Source organism: Xiphophorus hellerii, chromosome 9 (genome assembly GCF_003331165.1).
Source record: "Xiphophorus hellerii strain 12219 chromosome 9, Xiphophorus_hellerii-4.1, whole genome shotgun sequence".
Classification (NCBI taxonomy): Eukaryota; Metazoa; Chordata; class Actinopteri; order Cyprinodontiformes; family Poeciliidae; genus Xiphophorus; species Xiphophorus hellerii.
Window position 1 is genome coordinate 26,574,221 of NC_045680.1, and position 25,792 is coordinate 26,600,012.

General features: G+C 41.0%; 1 protein-coding gene and 1 long non-coding RNA gene across 2 annotated transcripts in view; both read right to left on the reverse strand.

The window, feature by feature from the left end:
* The window catches only part of tgfbr3 (transforming growth factor, beta receptor III), a 79,988-nt gene extending 57,057 nt beyond the window's left edge, over nucleotides 1-22,931 (reverse strand). Inside the window, exons 1-2 of the mRNA XM_032571779.1 lie at nucleotides 22,713-22,931; nucleotides 15,919-16,099 (exon numbers count right to left, since the gene is read on the reverse strand). Coding sequence (XP_032427670.1) covers nucleotides 15,919-15,979 — 61 coding nt within the window. The 5' untranslated portion in view covers nucleotides 15,980-16,099; nucleotides 22,713-22,931. The remainder of the gene's footprint in view (nucleotides 1-15,918; nucleotides 16,100-22,712) is intronic.
* On the reverse strand, nucleotides 1,959-12,759 carry LOC116725605 (uncharacterized). The gene is made up of 2 exons (XR_004340427.1): nucleotides 4,053-12,759; nucleotides 1,959-3,979 (listed from the first exon to the last, which is right to left on the reverse strand). It is a non-coding gene; the product is annotated as an uncharacterized LOC116725605 (long non-coding RNA).
* Nucleotides 22,932-25,792: the final 2,861 nt, after the last annotated feature.

The following is a 25,792-nucleotide window of genomic DNA, read 5'->3' on the forward strand; positions in this document are numbered from 1 at the left end:
GTAAAATCTGAAGCTGTCACCTTTCGTTGTCCTTCATTTTAGTGAGCGTAATACTCTTCTCAGTTGTGGTCAGATTCTCCAGAGTTCATGAGAGGGACTCTCTGCAGAATGACTGATTGTTCACAATGTGTTAAACACATGGACATGAAAGACTAAGCACCAGTGACTGACGTTCACCTTGACCTATGCTTCTTACCACACAGTTAAAAGTTTATTTGTTCAATTTTGGCTTTGGTTGGGGAACAGAGGGGTCTTCAGTATCAAGTATGCATAACACGGGCCTAACAGAAATCTTGAATTTGCCTCCTAAGATCACTGCAGGCTTTATTTATTTTTGTAGAAGGACATTAATTATTCTCCTTTTATTATTCTACTCTGCTTAAATGCCGTTGAGCCAGTCTGGTATAGTATTAGAGGTAGGACAGGAAGTGAGACAGAGAGGGAGAGGGGCAGAGATAGACAGAGAGAAGGACTATGCCAGCAAACACTTTTGATATATTTGAACAGTGTGAAATCCAGTCAGTGATGTCACCAGACACTTTTCACAGTCCTTGGCAGGGTGAATTTGGACCCTAACTTCATCTATGATTTAAACAGTAATGTTGTTCAGATATTCTCTTTGAATGCATTAGTCATTCCACAGACTTTCAGTGTGTAATAAAATAAAACTGATTCAAAGATTTGTTTTCATTGTTGTACAAGCTACTCACATTTCCTACTAATCGATTTCAGTGGCTGGGGGAAAAAATCCCTTTAAGAGACAAAATAAGAAATCAGCTGGTGACTAGACTAGTCAAAACCTCAGAAGTCCGACCTTCTTCCAATCAGTGAATGCCTCAGATACTTTCTTCTTTTTTCCCTTTTTTTACAAAAATCACTAAGAGAAACTAAACAAAAATGCTGACAAAATAAGATAATGTTATTTTTTTCCCCTTCTCCCCCTTTTTTTAACTCATACTGCTCTCATAAAGTGAGATTTTCACTGATTCTTTTAATAAAAGATTATACAAATATTACCCTTAACAACCCCTTATGGTGACAAGTTAAATAAAATCAACATTCCTTTTATAAAGGAAGCAGCTCAGCTCCACTATCACAGCAGCAGGACGATATGTTTTATCCTCCACCACACTCTGTCATATTTCCTTGATTTAAATCTAAAAATACATATTTAATTGGATGCTTCTAACAAAAGAATTACCTCCTGTTTAATGTTGTTTGTTTGGTATCATGATTAATGCATTAAAGTGTGTTTGTGTTTCACATTTCCATTGACTGTACCCGCAAGAGGCAAAAGAGGAGTCTGTAAATGTTAGAAATAAACAGGCCTAAAATGTTCACAATAATATTCCAAAATGTTTGTCTCGTCTTGCTCTCATGAAGTGAATATCATATTATCTCCTTTCTTTAGCTGAACATACATTATTATCTGTTGATCTAGTGCTTTGATCACTTTGTTCCTTGGTGTGTTTGCAAAAGACAACAGTTGTTTGTTGCATCATTCATCCATTTGGTTCATAATTCATTGGAAAGACTTCATGAAGTAAAGTGTATTCTTAAAATTTGGTCAGTTTCTAACATCAGGACAAATACTTTGTCAGCACATATTCATATTAAAGGCATAAAACAGTCAAGTGATAAATGTACATCAGGAGAATACAAAAACAGAAATTTCCGCTCCACTGTACACTTACGGAGATACACACCTCTGCTTCCAGGAAATACACTTTATTTTCTTCAACACTGTAACACCGAGCCAAGAAAAGGGTACAGGAAGTGACGTCAGTCTGTGTGCCAGTTAGGGACAAGGCTGATATTCCCACAAAGCCATTTCCGAAGACAAACAAACAGAACTTTTCCCTTGTGTGTGAACATGCAGATATAACCCGTTCCCAGTATTTCTGAAGCTACTATTGCTCAAGTTTCTACTAAACAATAACAGAGAAGCAGACAACAAGTTATCCTGGACATTTTTAATAAACAATGTTTATCCAATATTAAGATAATGGAACAAATAAAAAGTTTCTCAATACATCTGCATCCAGAGCAAAATGAAACAGTTGGCATTTGAGGTATTGTATCAAATCCTCTTCTCTAATTCCCATGGACCACTTCAAGTCAGCTAGAAGTACACAATATTCTACCCTCTTATGTTTTCCTAGGGTTTGGACTTAAGCTCTGCAGTGTTGACATTAGCGCAGCCCACTCACCCCTGAACCTTGAGCCACTACGACAGGAAGTAACTAAAGCCTTTCATAAGGGTAGTGTAAGTTCAGTTCACCAGCGTGCCTATGAAAAGGATTTATCTCTGGACTGTAAACCGAAGAGAAGGAAGCTGGAATGGAATGAAGTGAGGAGGGAAAGGGGTCGAGCAGACACTCCATTAGGGAAGTCGTAAACTCCCAGATCAAAGTGTGAAATCTGAAGTCAAATATCCAACAAAACTCTCTTTGTAACTTAATATCAGCCACAGGCTCCTATTTGGCGAAGTCGTCTGCATAATCCCATCAGTTGGCGTATAATTGACGAGACAGTTTACAGAGAGGAAATTCTACAGATTGTTCTGACTGTCTGAAGGAGATGCGACACAAGACTGGATATCCAGACAAAGTCTCTTTCACTCACAAAGTATGTTAACAGGTGCTGAGATAATAAATTACACTCCTGTGAATGGTGAAAAAAACCTACACAGACAACATAGAAACTAAATTCAAAATAAAAGAAGAATCTTTGTCATTTTAATGGAAAAATCATAAGAATGGAGCAGAAAAAATAACACTTAAAAGCCTAAAACAAGCCACGAGAGATCATGTGTTTTACATTTAAAACCAACATTCACATGCAGACAACTTTTCAAGATTCTCAGAATGACAAAGTGAATGGTGCACATGCTCTGACATGAGATTCTCAGTGAAAATACCTTGAGAATATCACAGTATTTGCTTAAAACTTTAGAGCAGCATTATGTAATATGGTGTAGCTTCAGACAAGAAATTGTCCTTACTGTTCCTAAAATAGCTTTTGGGTTACCGTAGTTGCAAAAATGTTTAGTTATTGTTCTTATAAGAAATACACTTCTGCAAAAAATATAGAATAAACACTACATTTAGTAATACTTTTCAAGTACTGATTGCAGAATAATAAAATTTTTCACCCTTATTATATAAAATAACACAAGTATAGCAAGTTGATATTAGTTTGCTAAATTAGCAGCGCTATCTGCCCTGGCAGACAATGCAGGAGGTTTTGGTGGGGCAGTGTTGTGTTCCTCAATGCAACATACAACCAAAAACGACCTCCAAAATCAGTTCTTTCAAACATCATTTCTTGTAATTTGGAATTTGTCAAGATAGATTTAACACACGATTTTTTGCTCACTTTAGCGATAAATGATCAGATAAATGCCCATCCCTACATAATACACACAGTATCAAAACTACTGCTAGTTTCTGCTGCTAATGCTATCACATTAGCTAAAGCTAAAGCAAAGTTGCTAACACAATCGTTTCTACAGCCACATCATTATGAATAAGTGACTTTTGTCCCTTTACACCAACCTTTGAGCGTTCTTTTTACCTCAATATTAGGGAAAATAAACCTAGCAGGAAGTTTATAGTCTTCTTGTCACTGACAGTAGCATCACAACAGCACATGCTACTATTGTGCTTTGCTTTGTAATGAATTGGTCAGCCCTATATTCTAGAGAATGGGTGGAACGTAACACATTTTATTGGTACTGACAGTAAAGAGGCTCCCTGTGAATTAGCCCTGACAAATGTCATGGGCACCTGTTGGGCACCATCAAAGATGTTACGAAAAAAAAAGACTACATGACCAATTACACAGAGCATATGTAGCCACAGGCAAGCAGTGAAGATAGAAAGTGCTGCATTCCTCTCTGCTGCTAAATACAGACGTAAATCAGAGGGCTTTGAAGAGATGGATGACGAGGCCGATTCCCACAGGAACACAGGAGCCACTGTGGAAAGTGAGACAGCTGGCTGAGAACAGGCCTGTGTGCGTATGACTAAACACTTTACTAGCTGTGTTACCTTCATATGTCGTTACTGATGGGTGCTGACATGTGCTGTCTCGACCTATAATATCAAGACTAAAAAATGTAGTCGGCACAAGAAGCGACACAAAGGAGAAAATGGTTAAACGCCATGATGAGTCATTAGATAGATTACAGGTTAATGCACTTTGCAGGAAAACAAAAAACAGCAGGAATGCTAGAGTAGCAACAGTGGTGTCACAGGATTAATATGCTTGAGCTGGGAGACATTATCTAAACCAAGCAACTGCATGAAAAGTGAGACACCAGAAGTCAAATGCAACTGCTCTCAGTTAATCCAATGCAGTTTGATACTAAAAGTACCTAGGCATAACAGCCTGTGCTTGGCAATATGCAGAAAGGGTTAGAGCTGCTCGAAGGACATCTCTCTCATCAGTCATAGAGGCTTGAAAAAGCCATTGTATTTGACAGCAGCTTGGCGGGGGTTCAGCGGGAGCCTCCTAGTATTAACTTTAGGATTTAAACCCAGTAAGGGAAACAGGGAGGTGTGCCCTGGGGCAGTTTGTCTCATCCCGTTTAGTATCAGCTCTTTCATTTCTGCTGGATTATCTGGTCTCCTCAAATATAGTATTAATAATCCACAAATATGTTTGCCAAAAAGTGGGGATGCATTAAACAGATGCATTGACTCAAACAGAGATCTGGTGGTCAGTATTGCAAAATTTTAGCTGAAGTTGTTTGAGCTCATCTGACTAGTTAGTTGGAAACTCAAAAACCCAACATCTATTCCCATTATGATCAATAAAGTATTTCTGAATTTAATTAAACACTCTTCAGTGTGGATCTTGTTACTGTAGGAAGAAAATTCAAAATTAGATATTTAGAATATTAGTGTTGCACAATAAGTGTAAAAGGTTTAAAGGTAAGAAGCTAAAAAAAGAACAGTATTTTCAGTGGAGGTGTATAATCCTTTTATTGAGTCTGCTATCAACAGATTTTGGCATTTAGCTTTTTCTGCCTTTCATGTCCTAGAGTTTGGTCCTTCTCTACCAAACTTTTTAGGATAGATAAAGAATCATCTGTCAAAGAAAATCAGTAATGTTTTGTCTAACTGAAAAAGAGGGCAAACAAATTCAGAGCTTCAGCATTTTTGAAGTTTTCTGGAAGTTTGTTCCAGATTGGTTCTGACTCTGGGGATACAGAGTAGACTTGAACCAAAATATCTGATTGATCTGGAGGTTTGACAAGATGACAGCAGGTCTTTAATGTACTGTATTTTGCTGCTGTTCAAACAAACAATTTATGAATGGTAAAGTATTTTAAAGTTTATTTTCTGAACTACACAGTTTGATTGATCCTTTAGGTTTTTTTTAACATGTTTAAAACTATTGTAAGAAAAAACTGCTATCTTACACACACAGTGTGATTTCAAATCTGCTTCTAATATAACTAATGGCTCACAGCAAGAAAACTTGAAAAAGAAATCCTTAGAAAAATTGATAATTATTGTGATTAAAGAGACATTGAGGTTTCCCAAAATCTTTACTGGCAGACCAATAGTAGCTGTTTTTAAAAATGGGGATTTGGAAACTCACCACAAATGTCTGGTGCATCTCTGCTAAAGAAAAATCCCCATCTTTAGCTGGGCTTTGAAAAAAACTTTCATAAACTGTAGACATGTTCCTAGTTAGAAATGTCCCAGTTAAGTAATATTTTCCTAATCTGGTTTTACTCAGATGTCTCTGGCTTGTATGTATTTGTATTGTCTTTGTATCAACAGACATTGAGCAACAAAGTTAGGTGAAAGTATGCTGGTTTGGATCACAATGATGGTGCTTCTAGGTATAGACATATGTATTTTCCTTGTTATAATTGTGCATGCAAACTGACAATCTCTTCCTTTTAAGCTCAAGAAAAAAATTATAGGTTACCATAAACAGAGAGCAAAAGCTGAAACAATGCAGAGTCTCTGTGCCAGTGAGGAAGGCCAGTGTGACAGAGCCAGAGGTGAAAAGGGCCAAGGCAAATGCCGCTTTCACACAGAGACTGGAAGAGGCTTCATTCCACGGGCCTTCCTCAATAAAAGGGAGGGAAAAGAAGAGGAATGACTTGTCAAATGCCATTCTGCCTCAAGTATTAACACGTACGGAGGAGCTGGGAGAACCTCTTAACTGGACAGTTAACAAAATGCAAAGTGTGATAAATAGCAGGCGGGTCAGGACAGGCACCAGACAGCAAATAAGCTAAGTCTTTCTGACCAAAAAGAAAAACACATTATATAGCCAGGCAACATGCATTATGGAAAGTGCAAAGTGGTAGCTAGATTTGTTTAAAATTATGTTTTTATCAGCAACAGTTCTTTTAACATTAACAGGCAGATGTCATTCTGTTGTATGTTTGTACGTAGTTCTCAGAGTGTTGTACTAGTATCTAACCATTTATGTTAACATCATTGCCAGTCTATAGTGTGCATATTAACCATCTATATTTCCACAAGAGACCTTTGTTCAGTTTGTGACCTCTTTCTCAACAAAACAAAGTTTCTGTTACAATGCCAAAGTTACATACTGTAGGTAGAGGGTGCCAGCTTCCTAAATCTGATTTCAATGTGTGTGGTTGCTTAGTGGGCCAAAGCAACGTCCACGTCCAAAATCTATGCAGCAAGAGAAATTGAGGCATAACTAGGCTCAGAGACAGGCATCAGTAGAAATTAGCAATGAAATGAAGCAAGCAGGGGGAGTAAATACACTTAGGTCATGTGATTAATTGGATTGGGATTCAATGACTGAATGGAGACAGATCGGTAAGAATTAAAAGATTACTAAGAATCTGATAGGACTCGGTGGCTAACACATTGAGTCCTATCAACACATTGAGTCCTATCAATGTGTTAGCCATTGAGAGGACTCAACCTAACCAGCTAAAACCAGGTTTTAAATGGTCCACCTAAAAACCTAGGTTTCTGTTGCCAAAGACAATTTGACATCACTCTATTTGTTTACATTTCATGAAGAAGGAAATTGCGCTCAGTGTCTGAGGTTTTTGTGTCGTTTCATTCAGTGGTTCTTAGTGCAGAGCCACCATAAGTGAGGGGATAAACTGGTTTTTCAAAAGGCTTGGTTTGTTTGACAACCAAGCAGTGTGAAAGCGATCTGCGTCAGATGAAAATGTAACAATTTTGGTCCCCTATCAAAACGAGTCTACCAGACCATCAGTTGAGAAAACACCCTCTAATTGCTAAAACTAGCAAAACAGTGACCCCCGATTCGATGTACTTCTCCCTGTCCTGCTCTTCACTTTTCAACCAATTGATGACTTTCTAGAATAACAATAAATCACAATAAATAAGAAGATTTAGCTATTTTCTAGCCAAGCACCAGCCTATCTGATAACTTTCTCAAATTTTCACGGCACCTGTGAGTTCTTTTATTTCCTCTAAATCTTCTTTCTTCCTACTTTTACATCCAAAATCAAATTCTGGAACACAAGTGGAAAAAGAGTGCACTGTTTTTCTGAGAATCTATTTTGTTATCTAAGGACATCTAATGAGGACACACTGTCATTCATTGGACAAACATTGGGTTTTCCACAGAACCATTGCAAAAACTTGGACCAGGTCTTTCAGCAAGACTGGACTGGTGGAAGTGGAGTGGGGAAGTTGAGGCCAAAGGAGGGGGCTGGTTTGATGAACGATATCACCCTGGAGGCCGTTAGCTCACACCCCCTAGAAAGACCTTCAGAGTCATTCAGAAAGCTGAAACGACAGCTGATAATAATAAAAGCCAGAAAGTGACGATGTAAACACCTTCCTTCCAAGGTTATCTCAACAAGGAAAGTATGTTTTTGTTATTGTTATTCATTTTACTATTCCCCTCTCTTTCTTCTATGAAGTCACAGCACATGTACGGTAACTACAATTCTTACTCTACTACGGCCTCAGTATTCACTATTTTCCACAGAGCCGACAAACACAATGGAAAGCACACTATCAACCCAGATGTCTCCTATTACTGACTCTGACCAAAATTATTTACACATCGTCTTACTGGAACTATGGAGAAAAAGAGTGAGAGAGAGAGAGGAAGGAGGACGGAATTCAGTTTACTCCTTCGGATTTGCGTAAGCATCCTCTTATCGGGACGCTGACAAGACATGGCAGACATGACATATCTATTCGGAGGAATGCATGCGCAGTTTCCTCTCCTTGTGTTGATGTGCTTCTACAGTTGGAAGAATATTTGAGTAAAGAAAAACACAGTAAGTCATCTGTCCTTCCATTTACACTGTGTTGTTAATTAAAATTGGTAATGCAGTGTTAAAGGAGCACTAAACACAGAGGGCTAGAATGAATCCTCCTCCTGGACAGTACTGCTAAGATAAAGGCCTCACCATGGGGGCAGAGCAGACCTGTAATTAGACACAGTCAGGACTCCCGTTGCTATGTAAACATCCCGACCACTATGCCTAGAAGCGCGGCCTCGTCGCTGCACCGCTCCGGTTCCTCGGCATGAATCACACAGCAACATCTGGTTTAGCGCGCTGGAATGGACTTTGTCGGTTTGGCACGCCGTCCGTGTGTGGAGTGTGTCGATCAGGACCAGACGCCCCACGCCTGCGCCTGCCTCTCTCCTCTTCCCCCCGACTACGCCGACTCTCATATTACAGTGGTTGCACAATACATTCTGGCAGTGCTGACTCTCGCTGGCCCTAAGAAAGCATTGTGGATACAGAGACAAACCTTTTGCTCAACTGTGGTGGAAGGAGGGGGGAAAAAAGTTACAACCACTTCTGGCATTGCAATGACTTGCGTCTGCCAATAATATACAAAAATCCAGACAGAAGGAACTTGTTTACTTTAGTGTAAAGCTGAAAGTAAAGCATGTGGCCTAAATGCTGAGAATGCATTCAGTGTCTTTAGTGCTTTATCCTAGGGAAATGATCATTTTGACCTTTAAAGTCTATAGAGAGGTACTTTAGTCATATGCTAAATTTTACTTTTTGGATTATATGAAAAATACTATCTGTGCAGAAACCTAACACTTTTCAAAAATAATAATTCCTAATGTTATCACTTTCCTAAAACAATGGCCTGCGCCTTTTTCCCCTCCGCCCAAAAGTGAGTTGTTGTTTTCTTTTTCTTAAATCGTCTTCGCAAAAATAAGGTGGTAATTTTTTGCAAACATCACTTTTGGCACAAAATGACATAAGAAAGTGACGATATGAAACGTGGTGGTGGCAGAGTCATGCTGTGGAGAGACAAGTCTCTTACCAGGGAGAGAGAAGAGGGGATTTACTCAGAATTATAGGAAGATGGAAAAAGCTAAATGCAGCACAATCCTGGAATAAAGAGGGAAATGCAAATGCATGCCACACTTTTTTAGATTTGTTATTCCACAACATTTTTCACGAGTTTCTAGTTGCATAGTTACAAAATGTGACCAAATTCAAAAGATTTAAATACTTTTGCAAGTCTCTGTAATACATGGCATGGCTCCTGAAAGACTTCATTTCCTTGCAAAACACCAAGTCAGCACAAATGCGCCTGCACATCCCCTCCCAAAATGGTGGTAATAGCAATCTGGGGAGAGGCAACCACAAAATGGTAATGATTATATGGAAGGAAAAAAAATATATGAAGACGGCAAAAAGCAACTGAAATATAGATGTCAAAGGTACACTCTTGGTTTCAGGAGCTTTGGGAGGCTCAGAACCAGGGTTACATTTCACTAATAGCAGATTCATTACAGGGTAATCTAAACAATACCCAAGAGCTCTTCCAACTAGTTTAAAGGGAGATCTGAGTGTTTATACAGATGCAACAACATAACAGACATATACAAAGATGAGAGGTAGAGTCTGATGTGACTATACTAAATTATTTTAATAGAAAGCAAAGAAGAAAACAACAAACAAAGCAAGCAAGAAAGAAAAAAATTAAGTATCTGTATGTTCTAGTAACCTAATTGGTATTAAAGAGGAACATCTGAAACTTTGTCAGTAAACCAAAACTGTAAGCACGATTGCTGCCAGTGCACTTTGGAGAAAAGGGCACTTGGTTGTCTGACTGTAAATATCTGTCCCTTGTGACACGATATAACAATGCTTCTTGCGGTATGAGGAAGAATTTAGAGGAAAACTTCATATGGGACTTCATTGTGTTCTAGATCCTGGCATTGTGGGACAGATGATGTTTTCTCTGCCCACAACACAAACTGACTACACTGCTTTTGTTTTCATTAGAGCAAAAGTCAGCTCCGCTGAGTGCCACTCAAATCCCCGGAGAACGGAGAGGAGCTTTTAAATAACAACCTTTGGCGGCAAACAAACTGAAAGTATGAAAAACACAGCCCACAATTTATTTGCTTTGTTTTTGGGATATTTTTTTTTTTTTTTTTTGTAACTATCCCTGCACTGGCAAAGCAAAATACTATGATGTTGCAATAAAAAACCAATCTTTGTGAAATGGACATACTTCTGTCTAAGGTTACTTTGCAACAAGACCATAACTACTTTAACAGATTTTTCATCAAAACATGGGGCTGAGTACCAGACTGATAAAGTTGGTCGGGTTCCCAAGCAAAGCAAAGAAAACCACTGTTGCTATCTAGAGCGGTAATGTCTCCACAGCTTGCATCAAGCTGAGGAGACACCACGGCTGTGGTTATATCTTTCATGGATAACCATGAAAGATATCCATGAAAGATATAACCACAGTCTCCAGAACCAATGTGCAGCAAAGTCTTCTAACTAACTTCTGGAGACAAGAAAATTGGTGGAGATGTTACTAGTGGAGAAAAGATGAGACCTAATAGCTGTGGTCTTACCCTGACTTTTCTCTTAGCATTCCAGTATAACCAGACAGCATTTTATGTAATCCACCATCTTAGAAGTTACTTCAAATTAAGGGGTATTTCAAATTTGCTGTGTAAAGTGGACAAAATGTTAAAGTGGTTGAAATTTAGTACTTTTTTATTGATTTATACTCTGCTTTATCTATTGAGCAGTTGCTCTAGACAGGTAACTTTAACAGATTGTGTTTAGTAAGTCATTGTTGAAAACCACAAATTATCTTGCTCTACATCTTGGTAAACAACCAAAGAGTTTTATGTAAAATTTGACGGAAGTGTAAGCATTGCATTCTCATGTATCACTAAGACTTCGATAGCTCTAAAAACTGAAACTCCGAGTGTTGTACCAATTGAAACAGATAGCCCTGTTTCATCAGAACAAAGATGCTGGGCACTGGCTCTTGTCCAGTTTCAAGGTATAGCACCAAAATGTTCCATCACATGGTCTCTGCAGTTTAACTTCCTGCACACATGATTTTAGAAAGTGCCAGAATGGCTAACACTGTCTTTCTTTGTAAGTAGAAGAGAAGCATTCTTTTTTCCAACCTGTTGCTGCTTATTTTTAGTCAGCTAGTTGAAGGAAGTCGCAACAAAATAAGGCCTAAATTCAAGAAGTTTAGCTCAAAAAGAATGATTTAATTGAAGTTTTTATATTAGTGTTCACGTTTTTATTTTTTAACAAATTAACTAAACTCTGCAAGCAATTTTTGTTTTTGCTTTTAGGTTAAAGTTTTTAGAGATACGGCAACTTTGACTACTTTATTCTACTTCTGTAATTTACAGCAAAACAAAGTTATGCTTCACTGAAGCAGACGTGGTTTGAATGAGAAGGTAAAAAATGACTTAAGTGCTGACAGACAGTAGGCTGATATTCTCAACAACTGTTGGGATTCCTTCTGTTTCAGAAAATACTGGAGAGAATACAGACATGCACATTTAGCAAAACAATGAACGACAGTTTGATAAATTAGTTAGGACTAGTAGCGTTGGTTGGGGCATTTGATGATGTCAACCATAGCTAATTTAACATAGCATGCCAAAGTTCCTAATTTTCTCTTTTTGCTTTGGCTGCTGTTCTGCTTCTGCATAATTGGTAGCATTATGGCGTCATTCCGCACAGTCTGACAAGTACACCTGCTGAGGCCTGCTGGGTCTTTTCATTCTGAGATTGTGTTTGTCAGCACTTTCCTGAGTATTAATCCTCCTTACTCACGACTCTGACATGCATTGTCAAGAAAGGCATGCTGGGAGATAAAAGTGGAAAATCCCACAGAATAGCCTAAATTGTGATTGCCAGGCACCGTGACAGAGCAATATGGAACTCCAACGTGCTCATAATCAAATAAGTAAATAGAACATTATCAAATACATACATACGTAAGTACATAGTACATAAATTCAATTTGAATACTTCATTCATCCTAAATAGAAATTAAATGTTGCCGTAACTCACATCATTAAGTATCTTCATATTCATTGTAGATAGTGATGCCGTGGCAGGACGCATAGCAGTCAGTCTTGCAACTAATCTGAAGACGCTGTTGATTTATGACAGTTTCTGACTGTTATAATAGAGACTTTTTTTCCTGAGGCCTTTTTAATTAATTCTGTCAGTTTATTTTCATAAAGTAAGCTTGCATTTTTCATCACAGTGTTTTTCCTGATGCTCCATGTATTCCATACTTACGCTTTTCAGCAGAGTGACTTCATATTTCAGTTACTATGAGTGGCTGAAGTTCAATACATTTTCTGTCTGAATGTAAATACAGGGAACCTTCGCAATTTAAAAAGTCTGGAAAAAGTTGTCAGGATCTGTGTTTTCTGTGTTCATTTAGAGTTTTTTGTGTCCTTGAGTCTCTTCGTTGTCCTGTCCTCCCCTTGATTGTTCCCAGGTGTGTCTCGTCTCTGTGATTACCCTCCTGTGTATTTAACTCCACCTGTGTTCCTTGTTCCTCGTCGGGTCCTCGTCAATGTTAGCTTCTTCGTCGTTCTGTGTTTCCTTGTGCCTGCTGCTTGTTCCCGGACTTATTTATCATTAAACATCCCTTATTCATCTCATCTGGGTCTACAGCGTCTGCCTCACCACCTCACCCGCACCGCTTCCTGACAGAAGGACCCGACCTGACAGTACGGTGAGGCACGCTGGTTTTATTTTCCATCATGGACCCAGATGAGTTTAAGGAGCTGACGGAAACCATCAGGGAGTACGAGGAGGCAATGGCCAAGCCGTACGCTGCCATCCGACGCCTCGGTTTCGCCATCCGCTTGGGACACCTGCTGGACTACTGGGTTCCTCGCTTTCCGCACCCGGGGTTGGTGGAGTTGCAGAGGGAGGCAGAGTGGGAGCGTATAGCGGCTCTAGCCGTCATGGCTGGCGAACCTCTGCCTCCCAAACCGCACAGTTTCTCCGCCAGCCCAGATCCTGCTCCAGCTCCACCGGAGGCCGTTCCAGCCGGCGCTCCAGCCGGCGCACCGGAGGCCGTTCCAGCCGGCGTTCCAGCCGGCGCACCGGAGGCCGTTCCAGCCGGCGTTCCAGCCGGCGCACCGGAGGCCGTTCCAGCCGGCGTTCCAGCCGGCGCACCGGAGGCCGTTCCAGCCGGCGTTCCAGCCGGCGCACCGCAGGCCGAATCAGCCGGTGTTCCAGCCGGCGCACCCCAGGCCGCCCGGAGACAGCGACGTGAGCCGCCGGTGGACCCGGCCCCTCGTCGCCTTCCGGAGCTGTCACCTCCGCTGCCGGTTCCCAGGCTTCGCTGCGGCTCGCCCCCGCAGCCGGTTCCCAGGCTTCGCTGCGGCTCGCCCCCGCAGCCGGTTCCCAGGCTTCGCTGCGGCTCGCCCCCGCAGCCGGCCCCGAGGCTCCGCTCCGGCTCACCTCCAGCCGGCGCACCCGAGGCCGAATCAGCCGGCGTTCCAGCCGGCGCACCCGAGGCCGAATCAGCCGGCGTTCCAGCCGGCGCACCCGAGGCCGAATCAGCCGGCGTTCCAGCCGGCGCACCCGAGGCCGAATCAGCCGGCGTTCCAGCCGGCGCACCCGAGGCCGAGTCAGCCGGCGTTCCAGCCGGCGTTCCTTCCGAGACTCCCAGTGTTCCTTCCGAGACCCAGACCCCCAGCGCTCCGACTCAGACTCCCTGTGTTCCTCCAGAGACTCCCTGTGTTCCTACCGAGACCCAGACCCTCTATGTTCCCTCCGAGACCCCGACTCCCGAGACCCTCTGCGTTCCTCCTGAGACCCTGACCTTCTGCGTTCCTCCTGAGACCCTGACCTCCTGTGTTCCTCCAGAGACCCTGACCTCCTGCGTTCCTCCAGAGACCCTGACCTCCTGCGTTCCTCCTGAGACCCTGACCTCCTGCGTTCCACCCGAGACCGAGACTCCCTGCGTTCCGACCGAGACTCCCTGCGTTCCACCCGAGACCGAGACTCCCTGCGTTCCACCCGAGACCGAGACCCCCTGCGTTCCACCCGAGACCGAGACTCCCTGCGTTCCACCCGAGACCGAGACCCCCAGCGTTCCGACCGAGACCCCCTGTGCTCCACCAGAGACCCTGCCCCGGGGGGCTCGTCGTCGCCGTCTGTGGGCGGCCCCCGGGACTCATCGCCACCTCCAGCGCCGTGGACGGCCGCCGGACCGCCTCCGTGGTTCCCGCCTCCAGCGCCGCGGACGGCCGCCGGACCGCCTCCGTGGTTCCCGCCTCCAGCGCCGCGGACGGCCGCCGGACCGCCTCCGTGGTTCCCGCCTCCAGCGCCGCGGACGGCCGCCGGACCGCCTCCGTGGTTCCCGCCGCCGCGGACGACCGCCGGACCACCTCCGTGGTTCCTGCCTCCTTTGCCTCCGCCCACCCTGTGGGTAGTTTTTTGTTTGTTTTTGGACTCTTGGCCCTTCTTGTGTTTCCGCCCACGATGGTGGGTTGTTTTTTGTTTTTCTGGACTCTGGCCCCCCGTCCAGCGCCCCTCCGCCCACCCTTGTTGTGTTTTTGTTTTTTCTGGACTCTGGCCCCCCATCCGGCGCCCCTCCGCCCACCCTTGTTGTGGTTTTTTTTTTTTGGGCGTCTGGTAGCCGCCCTTGAGGGGGGGGTACTGTCAGGATCTGTGTTTTCTGTGTTCATTTAGAGTTTTTTGTGTCCTTGAGTCTCTTCGTTGTCCTGTCCTCCCCTTGATTGTTCCCAGGTGTGTCTCGTCTCTGTGATTACCCTCCTGTGTATTTAACTCCACCTGTGTTCCTTGTTCCTCGTCGGGTCCTCGTCAATGTTAGCTTCTTCGTCGTTCTGTGTTTCCTTGTGCCTGCTGCTTGTTCCCGGACTTATTTATCATTAAACATCCCTTATTCATCTCATCTGGGTCTACAGCGTCTGCCTCACCACCTCACCCGCACCGCTTCCTGACAAAAGTATGGGATTTTTTTTATCTTTGACCTGGTCTGGAAAGAAAAACGAAAAAAAATAAAATAAAATCCTTTTTCTATTTCCTTAAAAACAAAAGTCTAACAATGCTTATTAAATGCATTGGGTTTTACACTCATTTATATTAAAGAGACATAACATATATTTGATTTGTCACATCACATCTTCTGTGTTTTGATTTTGAAGTGAAGAAACACTCATTCAGAAATCCAAAAGGGTCATTTCTTTGTTTGGTCTCTGGATAACTCATCTAACGGATCTAAAATTGCAAAGATGCTTGCCAACATCTTTGCAAACTTGATATAAGGTGTCATTTCGTCCAACATCTTCAATTGCTTATTTGGCAGGTCAGATCTCATCTAAGTTAGTCCAGGTGCCACAAAAGTAGTGAAATGGCCCTTTACTACACATTAGCTGATTTCATTCCTACGTTATTTGTGGTACCTATATAAATAATAAGATCAAGCAACAACTCAGGGTGGTTCAAGAATAATGTTTTGCACTTGAATGTCCAAAGTGCATAGAAAAAAATGTATAGAAATTAGAGTCTAGAAAGTCATGGAATATTGAAATAGAAATCCTGTAAACAGATGCGTGCCGTGCAGGGCATATGCAACACCCAGGTTCACATGTTTACTATGATCTCTTGAGTAAACTCACCTGCTGACGTCAGGCAGCATAATGCAAGAAGCATCAAAGGAATGCGGGATCTTTGAGCCATTTTGTTTTTTCTTGCAGCCTCTGATGTGATGTCAGTGGGGTGAGTTGCAACTCTCTCTGTTTTTCACAAAGATTTTCTTCCCCGTAAATGGGTCTACAGGAAGCCACCTTCCAGCTCCAGCTGCAAAAGGAACAGAAATAAAAGATGTCAGCTGGGAAAGAAAGTCAAACCTGAGCATGAACAAACAGTGGGGGTGACAGGGCAGTGCTGTGTCTGCACCGTGGGAGTGATCAGATGAGACAAGAGGAGCAGCCAGTTTGCAGACCAGGGGATTAATTTTGGGGGTTAATTGGGGGTAACACACGCTTCAAAGGGCCATGCTGCAAACAACTCTGTGAAAGGTCAGAGTGTGTAAAAAGTGCAGGAGTGACTTAATTGGAGGGTGCTAAACACTCTGCAATATGCCACAGATTATAAACACACTTTCATTAAAGGCATCAGGACACACTGTGACTTGCCAGTGGGGTCTGGGAGTAAGCAGCTCGATACAATCACACACATCAGCATGAACTTGCAAGCAGGAAAAATTAAAGTTGAGCATTTTGTACAAGAATCACGAAATCTTATTTTTCTCTGTACAGATACAAGGATCAAACACGTAAAGTGGCGTTTACGGTTCAATGACAAAAACTGAAATTTATTGCCATAAACTTTGTGTATCCTAAAACTTCAAAAGACAAAACAAAAGATTTATTTTTAGGAAATCCTACAGAAAGCTCAAACCAATTACGACTCCTACACACTCTATATACTGTGCACATTTCTCATGAAACATATGGTCCAGATAAAAGTCACGCACACCGCTACCTCAAGTGCTACCTATTTTCTTCATGACAACCAGACTGTAACTGTACCCACGTCGATGTAAACTCCATGTGTGCAAGGTACTGTAACAGGAAGCCCACTTGTTCACAGCTTAAAAGCAGTGCCTTGGACCAGAATGGAAGCCGCGAAGAGCAGGCACATGTGCACACGTATGTGCACTGCAGTGAACCCGAAAAGTGTGCATGGGAAGTGATGCACAAAGCGCTTAGGTGCATCACTCTGCAGTGTAAGCAGCGTTCAGAAGACAAAAGGGCCTTTCAGTGTGCTGCAGCTGCATGGGCTGGGAAGTCTTTTTTGGAAGATCTTGACAAATATTAAACTGTTAGCTCATCAGGGAGGATTAGTGCCCCTCCGTTTGATTTATGCTCCTCCTTGACATTCACCTCCTTACTGACTAAACACGGTGAGGCTGTGTTGCAACACTTTTTGGGAAGCAGAGACCACAATCAAAGGTAAATTGCTGTCGTCTTCTTCTCTTCTGCTGCGCTGCAGATTAGCCGTGCTTTACCCAGGCATATTAAAAGATTTACGGAGACGTTTTCAACCTGGTGTGAGATAACTCTAGCGGTTTTCCACCTAAAGCTTTTGATTTTCTTGTGGCAACACAAAGAAAGTCTGGAAATCACATCCGAACACGGAGAGCTTTGAAGGAGCTACCAGATTCCCCTGAACACTGCTGAAACCAAGCGACATGCTTGTGGTGGCTTCAGTGTTAAAGCCCTGGCTTCCATCTATCATCACGAATGCCTCCTTTGCATGTTGTGTTGCTAGGAACAGAGTAGAGATGTTGTTACAGTAATCACAGAGGGATATCTTAGCAGACTGTCTGTATTACATGTTGCATCTGGACGACTAAGCTACTAATCTGAAACAAGCTTGCTCTATGGCCGCCTGCAGATGGCGGATTCTCACAGTACGATAGAATGGGTACAAAGAATTGTTTCCATATCATTTATAACACTTATACATTTATCGTTTACTGTGCGTTATTTTTTTTTTTAATGCAAACACTTGAACTGACTTCTGTTGTAGTTGTCGAGCAATCATGTACACTTTGTTGCATATTACCTTTTGCAGTTTTGCTTTTAAAAATGTAACTGTGATTTTAAGTAGCTGCAAGATAACCGGCTAGCTAGCACAGATAGCCAACCTGCAACTGGCTGCTTAACCGGGCCTGTCACAATAACAAATTTTGTCCCAGAAGTTATTGCGATAAACAATAATATTGTTATATTGAGATCATTTTCAATATTAAATTGGTAATAATGGCATTATAATAGCAGGTGCAGCCTCTCAAAGATTAATAAACCTTTATTTATAACAAATAGTTAACACTGGAACTCTAAGACATTTTAAATGTCCAAAATAAATAAACAAAAACTGCTAAAAAACAACAAACAAAATTGATACTTAAGTCTCTATAAGCAAAATTGATATTCAGACCAATGCACCAGGCTGAAACCATTCATCATCCAGCTTTTGATAAAAGAGAGAGGGACACAAGAAAAACAAACAGTTGTGAAAATGGAAATGATCAAGCTTGTTTTGATTTATCATGTGTTTAACTGATTTATTGCTTATTGCAACAGGCTTATGCTTAACAGAAATGAGAATGGTAGGTTGTGCTCTTTTTGCGACCTGAAAAATTTTCAATCAGCTGAGCTGGTGATGTAAGGGAAGGAATAGTGAAGAGGCCTTCTTTCAGCCAGCTGACCAGCAGTTTGGAGTGGGAAAAGGACATGAGAGCATTACTGTGTGCTTTATTCTGCTGAATAAAACTGCAGTCACTTTTTCAGATATCTTAGCAAGGTGGGGCCTCACAGTCCTTTGTGGTTAAAAAAAGAGTATGTGCCACCTTAGAGATTTTTTTTTTGCTTTGCTTGGTCACCTGCACATGTTTCGGAATGACTTTTATTGTCAAATGATGATTTTTTTAAGGTAAAATTTTAACTTGCCAAAACGAGGCCTCGTTACTGCTAAATCTGCAGAATAAAAACTAATGGCTAGAAGACCTGAAAAGGTGGCACATCAGGTCAGGACCTAAAGAAATTCAAAAACAGAAGGGAAACAAAGTCTGTGTATATATCAGTCTGGGAAGGGTTGCCACACCATTTCTAAGGCTTTACGACAACAACAGATCACAGTGAAAGCCATTATACATAATGAAAGAGTGGTGCACCTTCCTTAGGGTGTCCGGACCAAATGACATTGCTCCAGTGATTTATTTTCTTTCTTGTTTTTTAATCCAAGACTGTTTCTGTCCATATTTAAAGAAAACATGGATGTTGAGAAAAGAAGTGACAAACAAAAAAACGCCACCTAAAGCTGCTAAAACACATTTCAAAGGCCTACATAAAATATTGTAAATTTACTATTTTACCACCTGCTGCTCAGATGTCATTCCTTATTCTGTAACACGCCACATATTTTTTGACAACGCCTATTTTTTGTAGCAGGCCAACATGTAACGATATAACAACATGACTAATAAACTGTGGAGAGGCTTAACTAAACAACATGAATTCTAACTGACTTCTTCATCTTTTTATCCCACATATCCGTGTGTACAAGACTAAGCCCCAAATCCCCACGTTTATACTAATCACAATGAGCAACTTATTTTGTATAGGTGTGCTTCTTTGCTTAACATAATCTTAATCCTGCAAGCACAAGTGCCACAGTTACCTTCATTTACTTAAATAATGCTAGTTAAGTAAAAGTAGAGAAAGAGAAAACGCCAAATATTTGCTACATGGTACAAACATTCTAAGAAATACACACCTGGTTCCTTCTTTTCTAACTTTAATGTGCTACCTCATGCAGAAAAAGTAACAATTCAGACAATACAGTGAGTCTTTTTTACATGTTTCTATGTCTGTAATAAGGCAACACAACACTGTGGCAAACAGTGATAAGTAACAAGCAGCGTTGTTAGGCAGGGCTGGTATCTTCAACATCTACTCTGGTCTTCCTTAGCATGCAAAACAACACAGTGACTGCAGTGTCAAACACAATGTGGAAAGAACCATCTTGGACAGAATTTAGCCACAAAACACACGACTGCATTTATTGCTGTTAGGGGTTTTGGAGAAGGTATGCCCAGAACCTGACAACCATGAGGAGAAGTTGTCCAGGAGTCTGCAGCTCAGCCTGCTGCTGGCAGATAAAGAGCGACCGACAGAGCCAGGCATGTGCACGGAGAGACAGACACCGTCAGATTACACCAATATAAATTCAGATTTCATACCTCGTTCGCAAAAGTACTGATAAAAAAAACAGCTAAAAAGTCTGTAAACCACCAACACTAGACAAAGACATTCAATCATAACATATTTCAACTGACTGTACCTGTCTTCTGCTGTGAACATATCAAATAAAAGATGCTTTGAAAGACATGGACAGTTTTTTTCTGTTATTTAAATTACAAAAAATTATCACGGACTAATTGTATTTATTTGTACCGTTATTCCATGGTATAATCAAAGTGACCTATGAGACAGCTCTTATTCAATACTTTTATGCCTGTTACCAGCCCTCTGACGACACCAAGCAAATAACTGTAAATAGCATTTTAGAAGTGATGTTCATCATATTGACAAACAAAATCCCCTATATTTAGAACCTGATGCAAATTTTTATCATACAGTAATGACTAACCATGAAGTATTTATCATGATATCCAAAATTCATGGTTTCAAAACCAGTGAAAGTTTCCTTCGTACTTTTCCGATGGTTTAAAACCCTTGTAATGAGATGTCATGCAAAAAGCCAGACAGGCTGGACTTCTATCTGACTGTATGAAGAACTGAATATCGCAGCCCTAACCTTCCCACTACCTGTAGCTGCACACTGTAGGTCAGTTGGCTGACCAGCTCAAGTCATTTAAAACAAGGACAAACTGCTAGCAAACTGATAGCAAGTGGCAACTGCAGGCTAGCAACCTTGCAGATTAGCTTGACTGATTAACTAGAGTAACAGATTTAACATGGCACTTGTTAAATCTGTTATTCTATAAATGTGGAGTCACAGGTGGAAAAGAAGCTGCTGCTTCAGCCATTTTACATCAGAAAAATGTTTGAAACCTGACATGAAAACATGTCAGCCAAATATGTCAATAATTTTAGAGGAACACTGGCACTTCCTGCAAATTTCCGCAAGTTCAGTGGATGACTCTTTAAACGTTTTAAGAACATCAAGATGTAAAAATGTAAATATATTTCACATAACAGCATAAGCTAGCTAAATGCAACTTTGTCAAGGGTAAACTGGAGCTTTCCAACTCCGGGATGGGACTTAAGTGTTTTTACACCTAGGCACTGTCTGTGAAAACTTTTTCACCGCAGTGGTAGGCGTCGGAGTGCCTCAGGCAGGACATTTTTGCAACATGTGGGACAAGATACTTGCATGCTACAAATGTGTATTTAATAATGGACACAAATATGCATGCACATCCAGAACATGTTTTTTTTTTTCCTGCGCAATGTCTTCACTCTCACTACGTGTCTTTTTTATTGTAGTTTGGTTTTCTACAGTGTTAACAGTGACAGTGTTTCTTTCTATTTAGCAATACGGGTCACTTGTATTATTTATATTATATTATATTATATTATATTATATTATATTATATTGTATTTGTATATAATGTATTATATTTATATTATCATTAAACAACATCTGAAAATTTTTTTCCAAAAATACTGACAAATTATGGCTATTTCACTTTTGAAATAGCCAGTTAGCATCCCTAACACTAGGTTTATGGTTGATGCATTGAATCGGGCGTGAAGCAGCATGCACTAAACACACTGTCCCTGCCGCTTTTGTTCCAAGGAACAAAAGAACAAAACTAGAGCCTTCCTTAAAACAACAAACACATGAAATAAATGTAAGAAGATATAAATACATTTAAAGACCCAGAGTAGACTTGCTAAGGCCAAATTTAAGATGATTCAATTTAAGAATTCTAGTGACTCTTTAAAACCTTGTAGAAATCTTGACTTTTAATTCAATTCAGTTTGTTTATATAGAAGCAAGTTACTACAAATGTCGTCTCAAGGCACTTTACAAAAAAACCTATTTCAAGTCAGTCATACATACATTAATATGTAACTTCCCTGATCTTTAAATCTCAGCTGGTTTCTTGTGTCTCTTGTGATGTCATCAATCCAAATACAAACAAAGCAGCATCTGCAGGGTTTTTCCTGCATTTTGCTTTGTATTTTTGCAGTGAAATTAATACATTACAACTCAAATACGACTTCTAATTGGTAGTGTATATTTTTAGTGAAATATATACAGCAGAGGGCAGTATCATTAAGAACAGATTACTTTTTGTTTCTGTTGTAACAGATCTAAATACAGATCAGGAGCATCTGCAGACAATGCCCTCTTTTTAACGGAGTTGCAAATATATTTAATGACCGATTAGAAGTCCTTATCCCAAACGTTGCACCCTTTTTCTGTCAGTCACGTTTCGCCCCACAACAACGCGTGGAGTGTCAGCCTGACAGCACACTCACAGCCCCACTACCTCCTCTAGATATCTGAAGGGAATATCACATTGGCAAAACATTCTCTTCATATGTGTTTGGGTTTGTTTTTGTTTTCATAGATTAGTAAGAAAAAGGTATAAAGTGGGTGTAAGAAGCCGTGTCTTAATGTAACAAACTAGAAGCGCTTCAGCGAGAGAGAATGAAGAGCTGCACGTCAACGGACGCACGAGACAGATGTTCAACTGGATATAAGTTTCCGCAACAAGCTGAAACCGGGTTCTAATACACCACCAACAGACCGGGGGTGTTGAGATGTTGTTTTGAACAGCAAGGTGTTTCTGAAAATGTTTTCTTTATTTTTTAGGTAAACCAAACAAAACGTCAAACCGTTAGCTTTAAAAGAAGAGCGGACGTACCATGAAGAGTCCTCACAAAGTGCCCTGAAAAACTTAGTGGAAGTCACTCCGGTTGATGGGGGGGAAATGAAGGTCCTTCTTCTCTCTCGTCTCTGCCGTCGGAGTGGTAGTTTTGTTGAAGGAAAACGACTGTTCGCAAAGTTGTCCCCTCACAACGCCCCGTACTAAAAGTTTTTAAGTTCACGAGCGTCTATCTGCCTGTTTTACTGCAAGGGTTTTCGAGGAGGGGCGGGGCCTGAGGGAGGAGGAGAGCTGCGAGCGAGAGGAGAGAGTCCCTAAGCAAAGCGCGGGGTCCCTTCATACGGCACTGGGTAGCTCTAAAGAACAGAGAGGGACCACTTTCCTCACAGATGTCATGAGTTTAATCCGAATTTGACATACGGTCGATTTGTAATATGTGTGCAATACCATGCAAAACCTCAATTATCCTGTAAAACTACAGTCTAGGTCAGTCTCATTGCATGGGGATTCAGTAATGTGCATTTGTTTTGAAAGACATAAACAGTCTTTTTCAGCCACTAATTAAGACTGCTGCTAGTGATGACGCACACATAAGCAAATCTGATAAACATAAGCTGGAGTGACATCTCATTATTACTCCATATAATGCTTTCTTATTACACCCCCTACAGTGGACAGTGGAACATTTCATAGTGAGGAAAATGTCCCACATGGCATCCTTGGGTACTTTGCTGGAACATACTAAACCTCAATTCAAGGATTAAGGTGGGTTAATAAATACTTTTGGCAACATAACATACATATACACCCCACCGCATGCTGCTGCCACCACTGACTATCAAAATGGGGATAGTTTGTTTAGGCTGATGTGTGTGGAAGGTGAATCTCCTCAGTCTCCACTCCTCCATAAAGGCCAGATTTGTGTACAGGTGAGTGACTGAATACCATTGCATGTCACACTCTTCAGATATGTATTTGTATAACATTTTGATTACCAATTTGCAAGGCATGACAGATAAAATGACACAGACACTGTATGCTAACTTACAAGAAATCCCTGCCCTGCTGTTTTCTGTTGTTGAGGAATACTTGCTTGCTGGCCTTTGCTACACAGCATTAGCAGTAGGAAAACAATGGTTGTCAACTTATCAGTTAGCATAAATGTGACGCTCTTGGTAATTAAACACTAATATACAGTATACTGCTTTACTCACTTTGTGATGAATTCACCTTCCTGGAGTTTCACTCTGTTGTGGTTTTCCTATATAGCCGCAGTCATTTCCTCATCAAAATCTAAGTGCCGCTGTGTAGACATGCACATGTATACACAATATTCCTATATAAAACAGCTTTACTTACTGCTATCAAAATACAAATGCTACGCTTAAACCAGATTAATTTCATAGTCCTTGTCTTAATCTTTTCTCACAGATATATGATTGAATAATACATCCAAATTAACTTTGCAGAGGTTGCTGTTTATGAGCAACAGTTGATCACAGCAGCTGACTGTGCAGAAGAAATGAGACAAGGAGCATGTGATGAGACTTAAGCTTTCTAATCATGCTAGAATGTCAATTTATGATTTATTACAGAGGCTGATTATTGTCTTCAGTTAGATTTTTGTTGACATACACATGGTCAATTAGTCTGCAGCTGTAGAATCAAGAAATCACTTGAACACAGCCAAACAGCATGAAATAGGTTGATGGATATCCAAAAAAACAACAACAAAAACACATCATGCAAAGATCTTAAGAAATTCTTCAACAGATGAAAAACAAAGTATCTCTCAGTCTGGAAAAGGTTAAAATATTCATTCCTAAAACTGTGGGAGTCCAGTTAGAAACGGTTAACCTCAAATGGAGAAAACTTTTTAAAAGTGATGAGTCTTCCCTACCAAGATCACTGTGCCCAAGACTTCTGTAATAAATATAACTGATCTGCTAAGAGTAGAAACACATCACAGTTTAACTTTTTTTTTAAGGAATTTCTTCCATTTTCTTTTCTGAAAAAATGCGGAGTTGCTTTGATATGTGTGATCTTGACCGCTGTGCAACTGGGTACAAGGTTAATTTCAAGGAAGCTAGTCGCCACTAACAAGATGGCACCTGTGACAAGAAGGAAGGAAACTTTTGATGTGGAAAACACACAAAAGCACGTTGATTTGCAGATTTGGAAAGTTGAAAAGAAAACATGTTCCATGGAGCACATCACTTTACATCTCATACATCTGCAGGTTTCTGCTAAACCAATTATTTACATGATGTTGGGGTAATACAGCTGAGATTAAGAAAAGAGCATGCTACAGGCCATTGAAAAAAAGGAGAACTGAGATGTTGTAGTGCATGGGTACCATCTTCTGCATCAAATCTCATGCAACTTGTAGCACAAAGTATCACTTAGTGCAGCAGTATGAAATACCAACCTGTGTTCACAGGAAGAAATACTAAATTCATCAGGAATGACCAAACATTGGTGTCAAACTCAGGACACCAATGGATAAAAACCCCACTCTGAGTGAATAAAAAGTGGAAAATCTTTGCAAGATCTTGCTTAGATCTTCTGGAGCATATAAAAATGATTTTGTGCGTATCTCCATCAGTCACTGGGCAGCAGGTGGGCTACACCCGGGGCAGCTTTCCACTTATTCAGATTTCAAACAGTTTTAAAACTGTATGTCGGGAAAAGTTTGGGTATATTATGGAGGCCATGATGAAGACTTAATCCAGTGATAAAGGGGTCAGAGCAAACTATGAAATCAGTGAAGTATGATGGAGCGGGACTATTAAATGTTTTATGAGTTGACTACAAAATTAATTTCAATCTGATGTAAACATGGCCCCAATAGAGCAATAAAAATGTAATTGTGTTTTTTTCTTCTTTTTTTTTTTTTTTTAGAAAACAGAATCATCAACATCTGCCTATGCTTGCTCCTCGTCACCAGTAATCCTTCTGGTGTTCGCGGCCAGGATCACCAGGCACACTCTTGGAACGATGTTGTCTCGATTGGGAGAGTCAGACTGTCATGTTTGTCTTTTTTTGCAGATGATGCGGTTCTGTGTGCATCTTCAAGTCGTGATCTGCAGCATGTGTTGAAGGTGTTCGCAGCTGGGTGC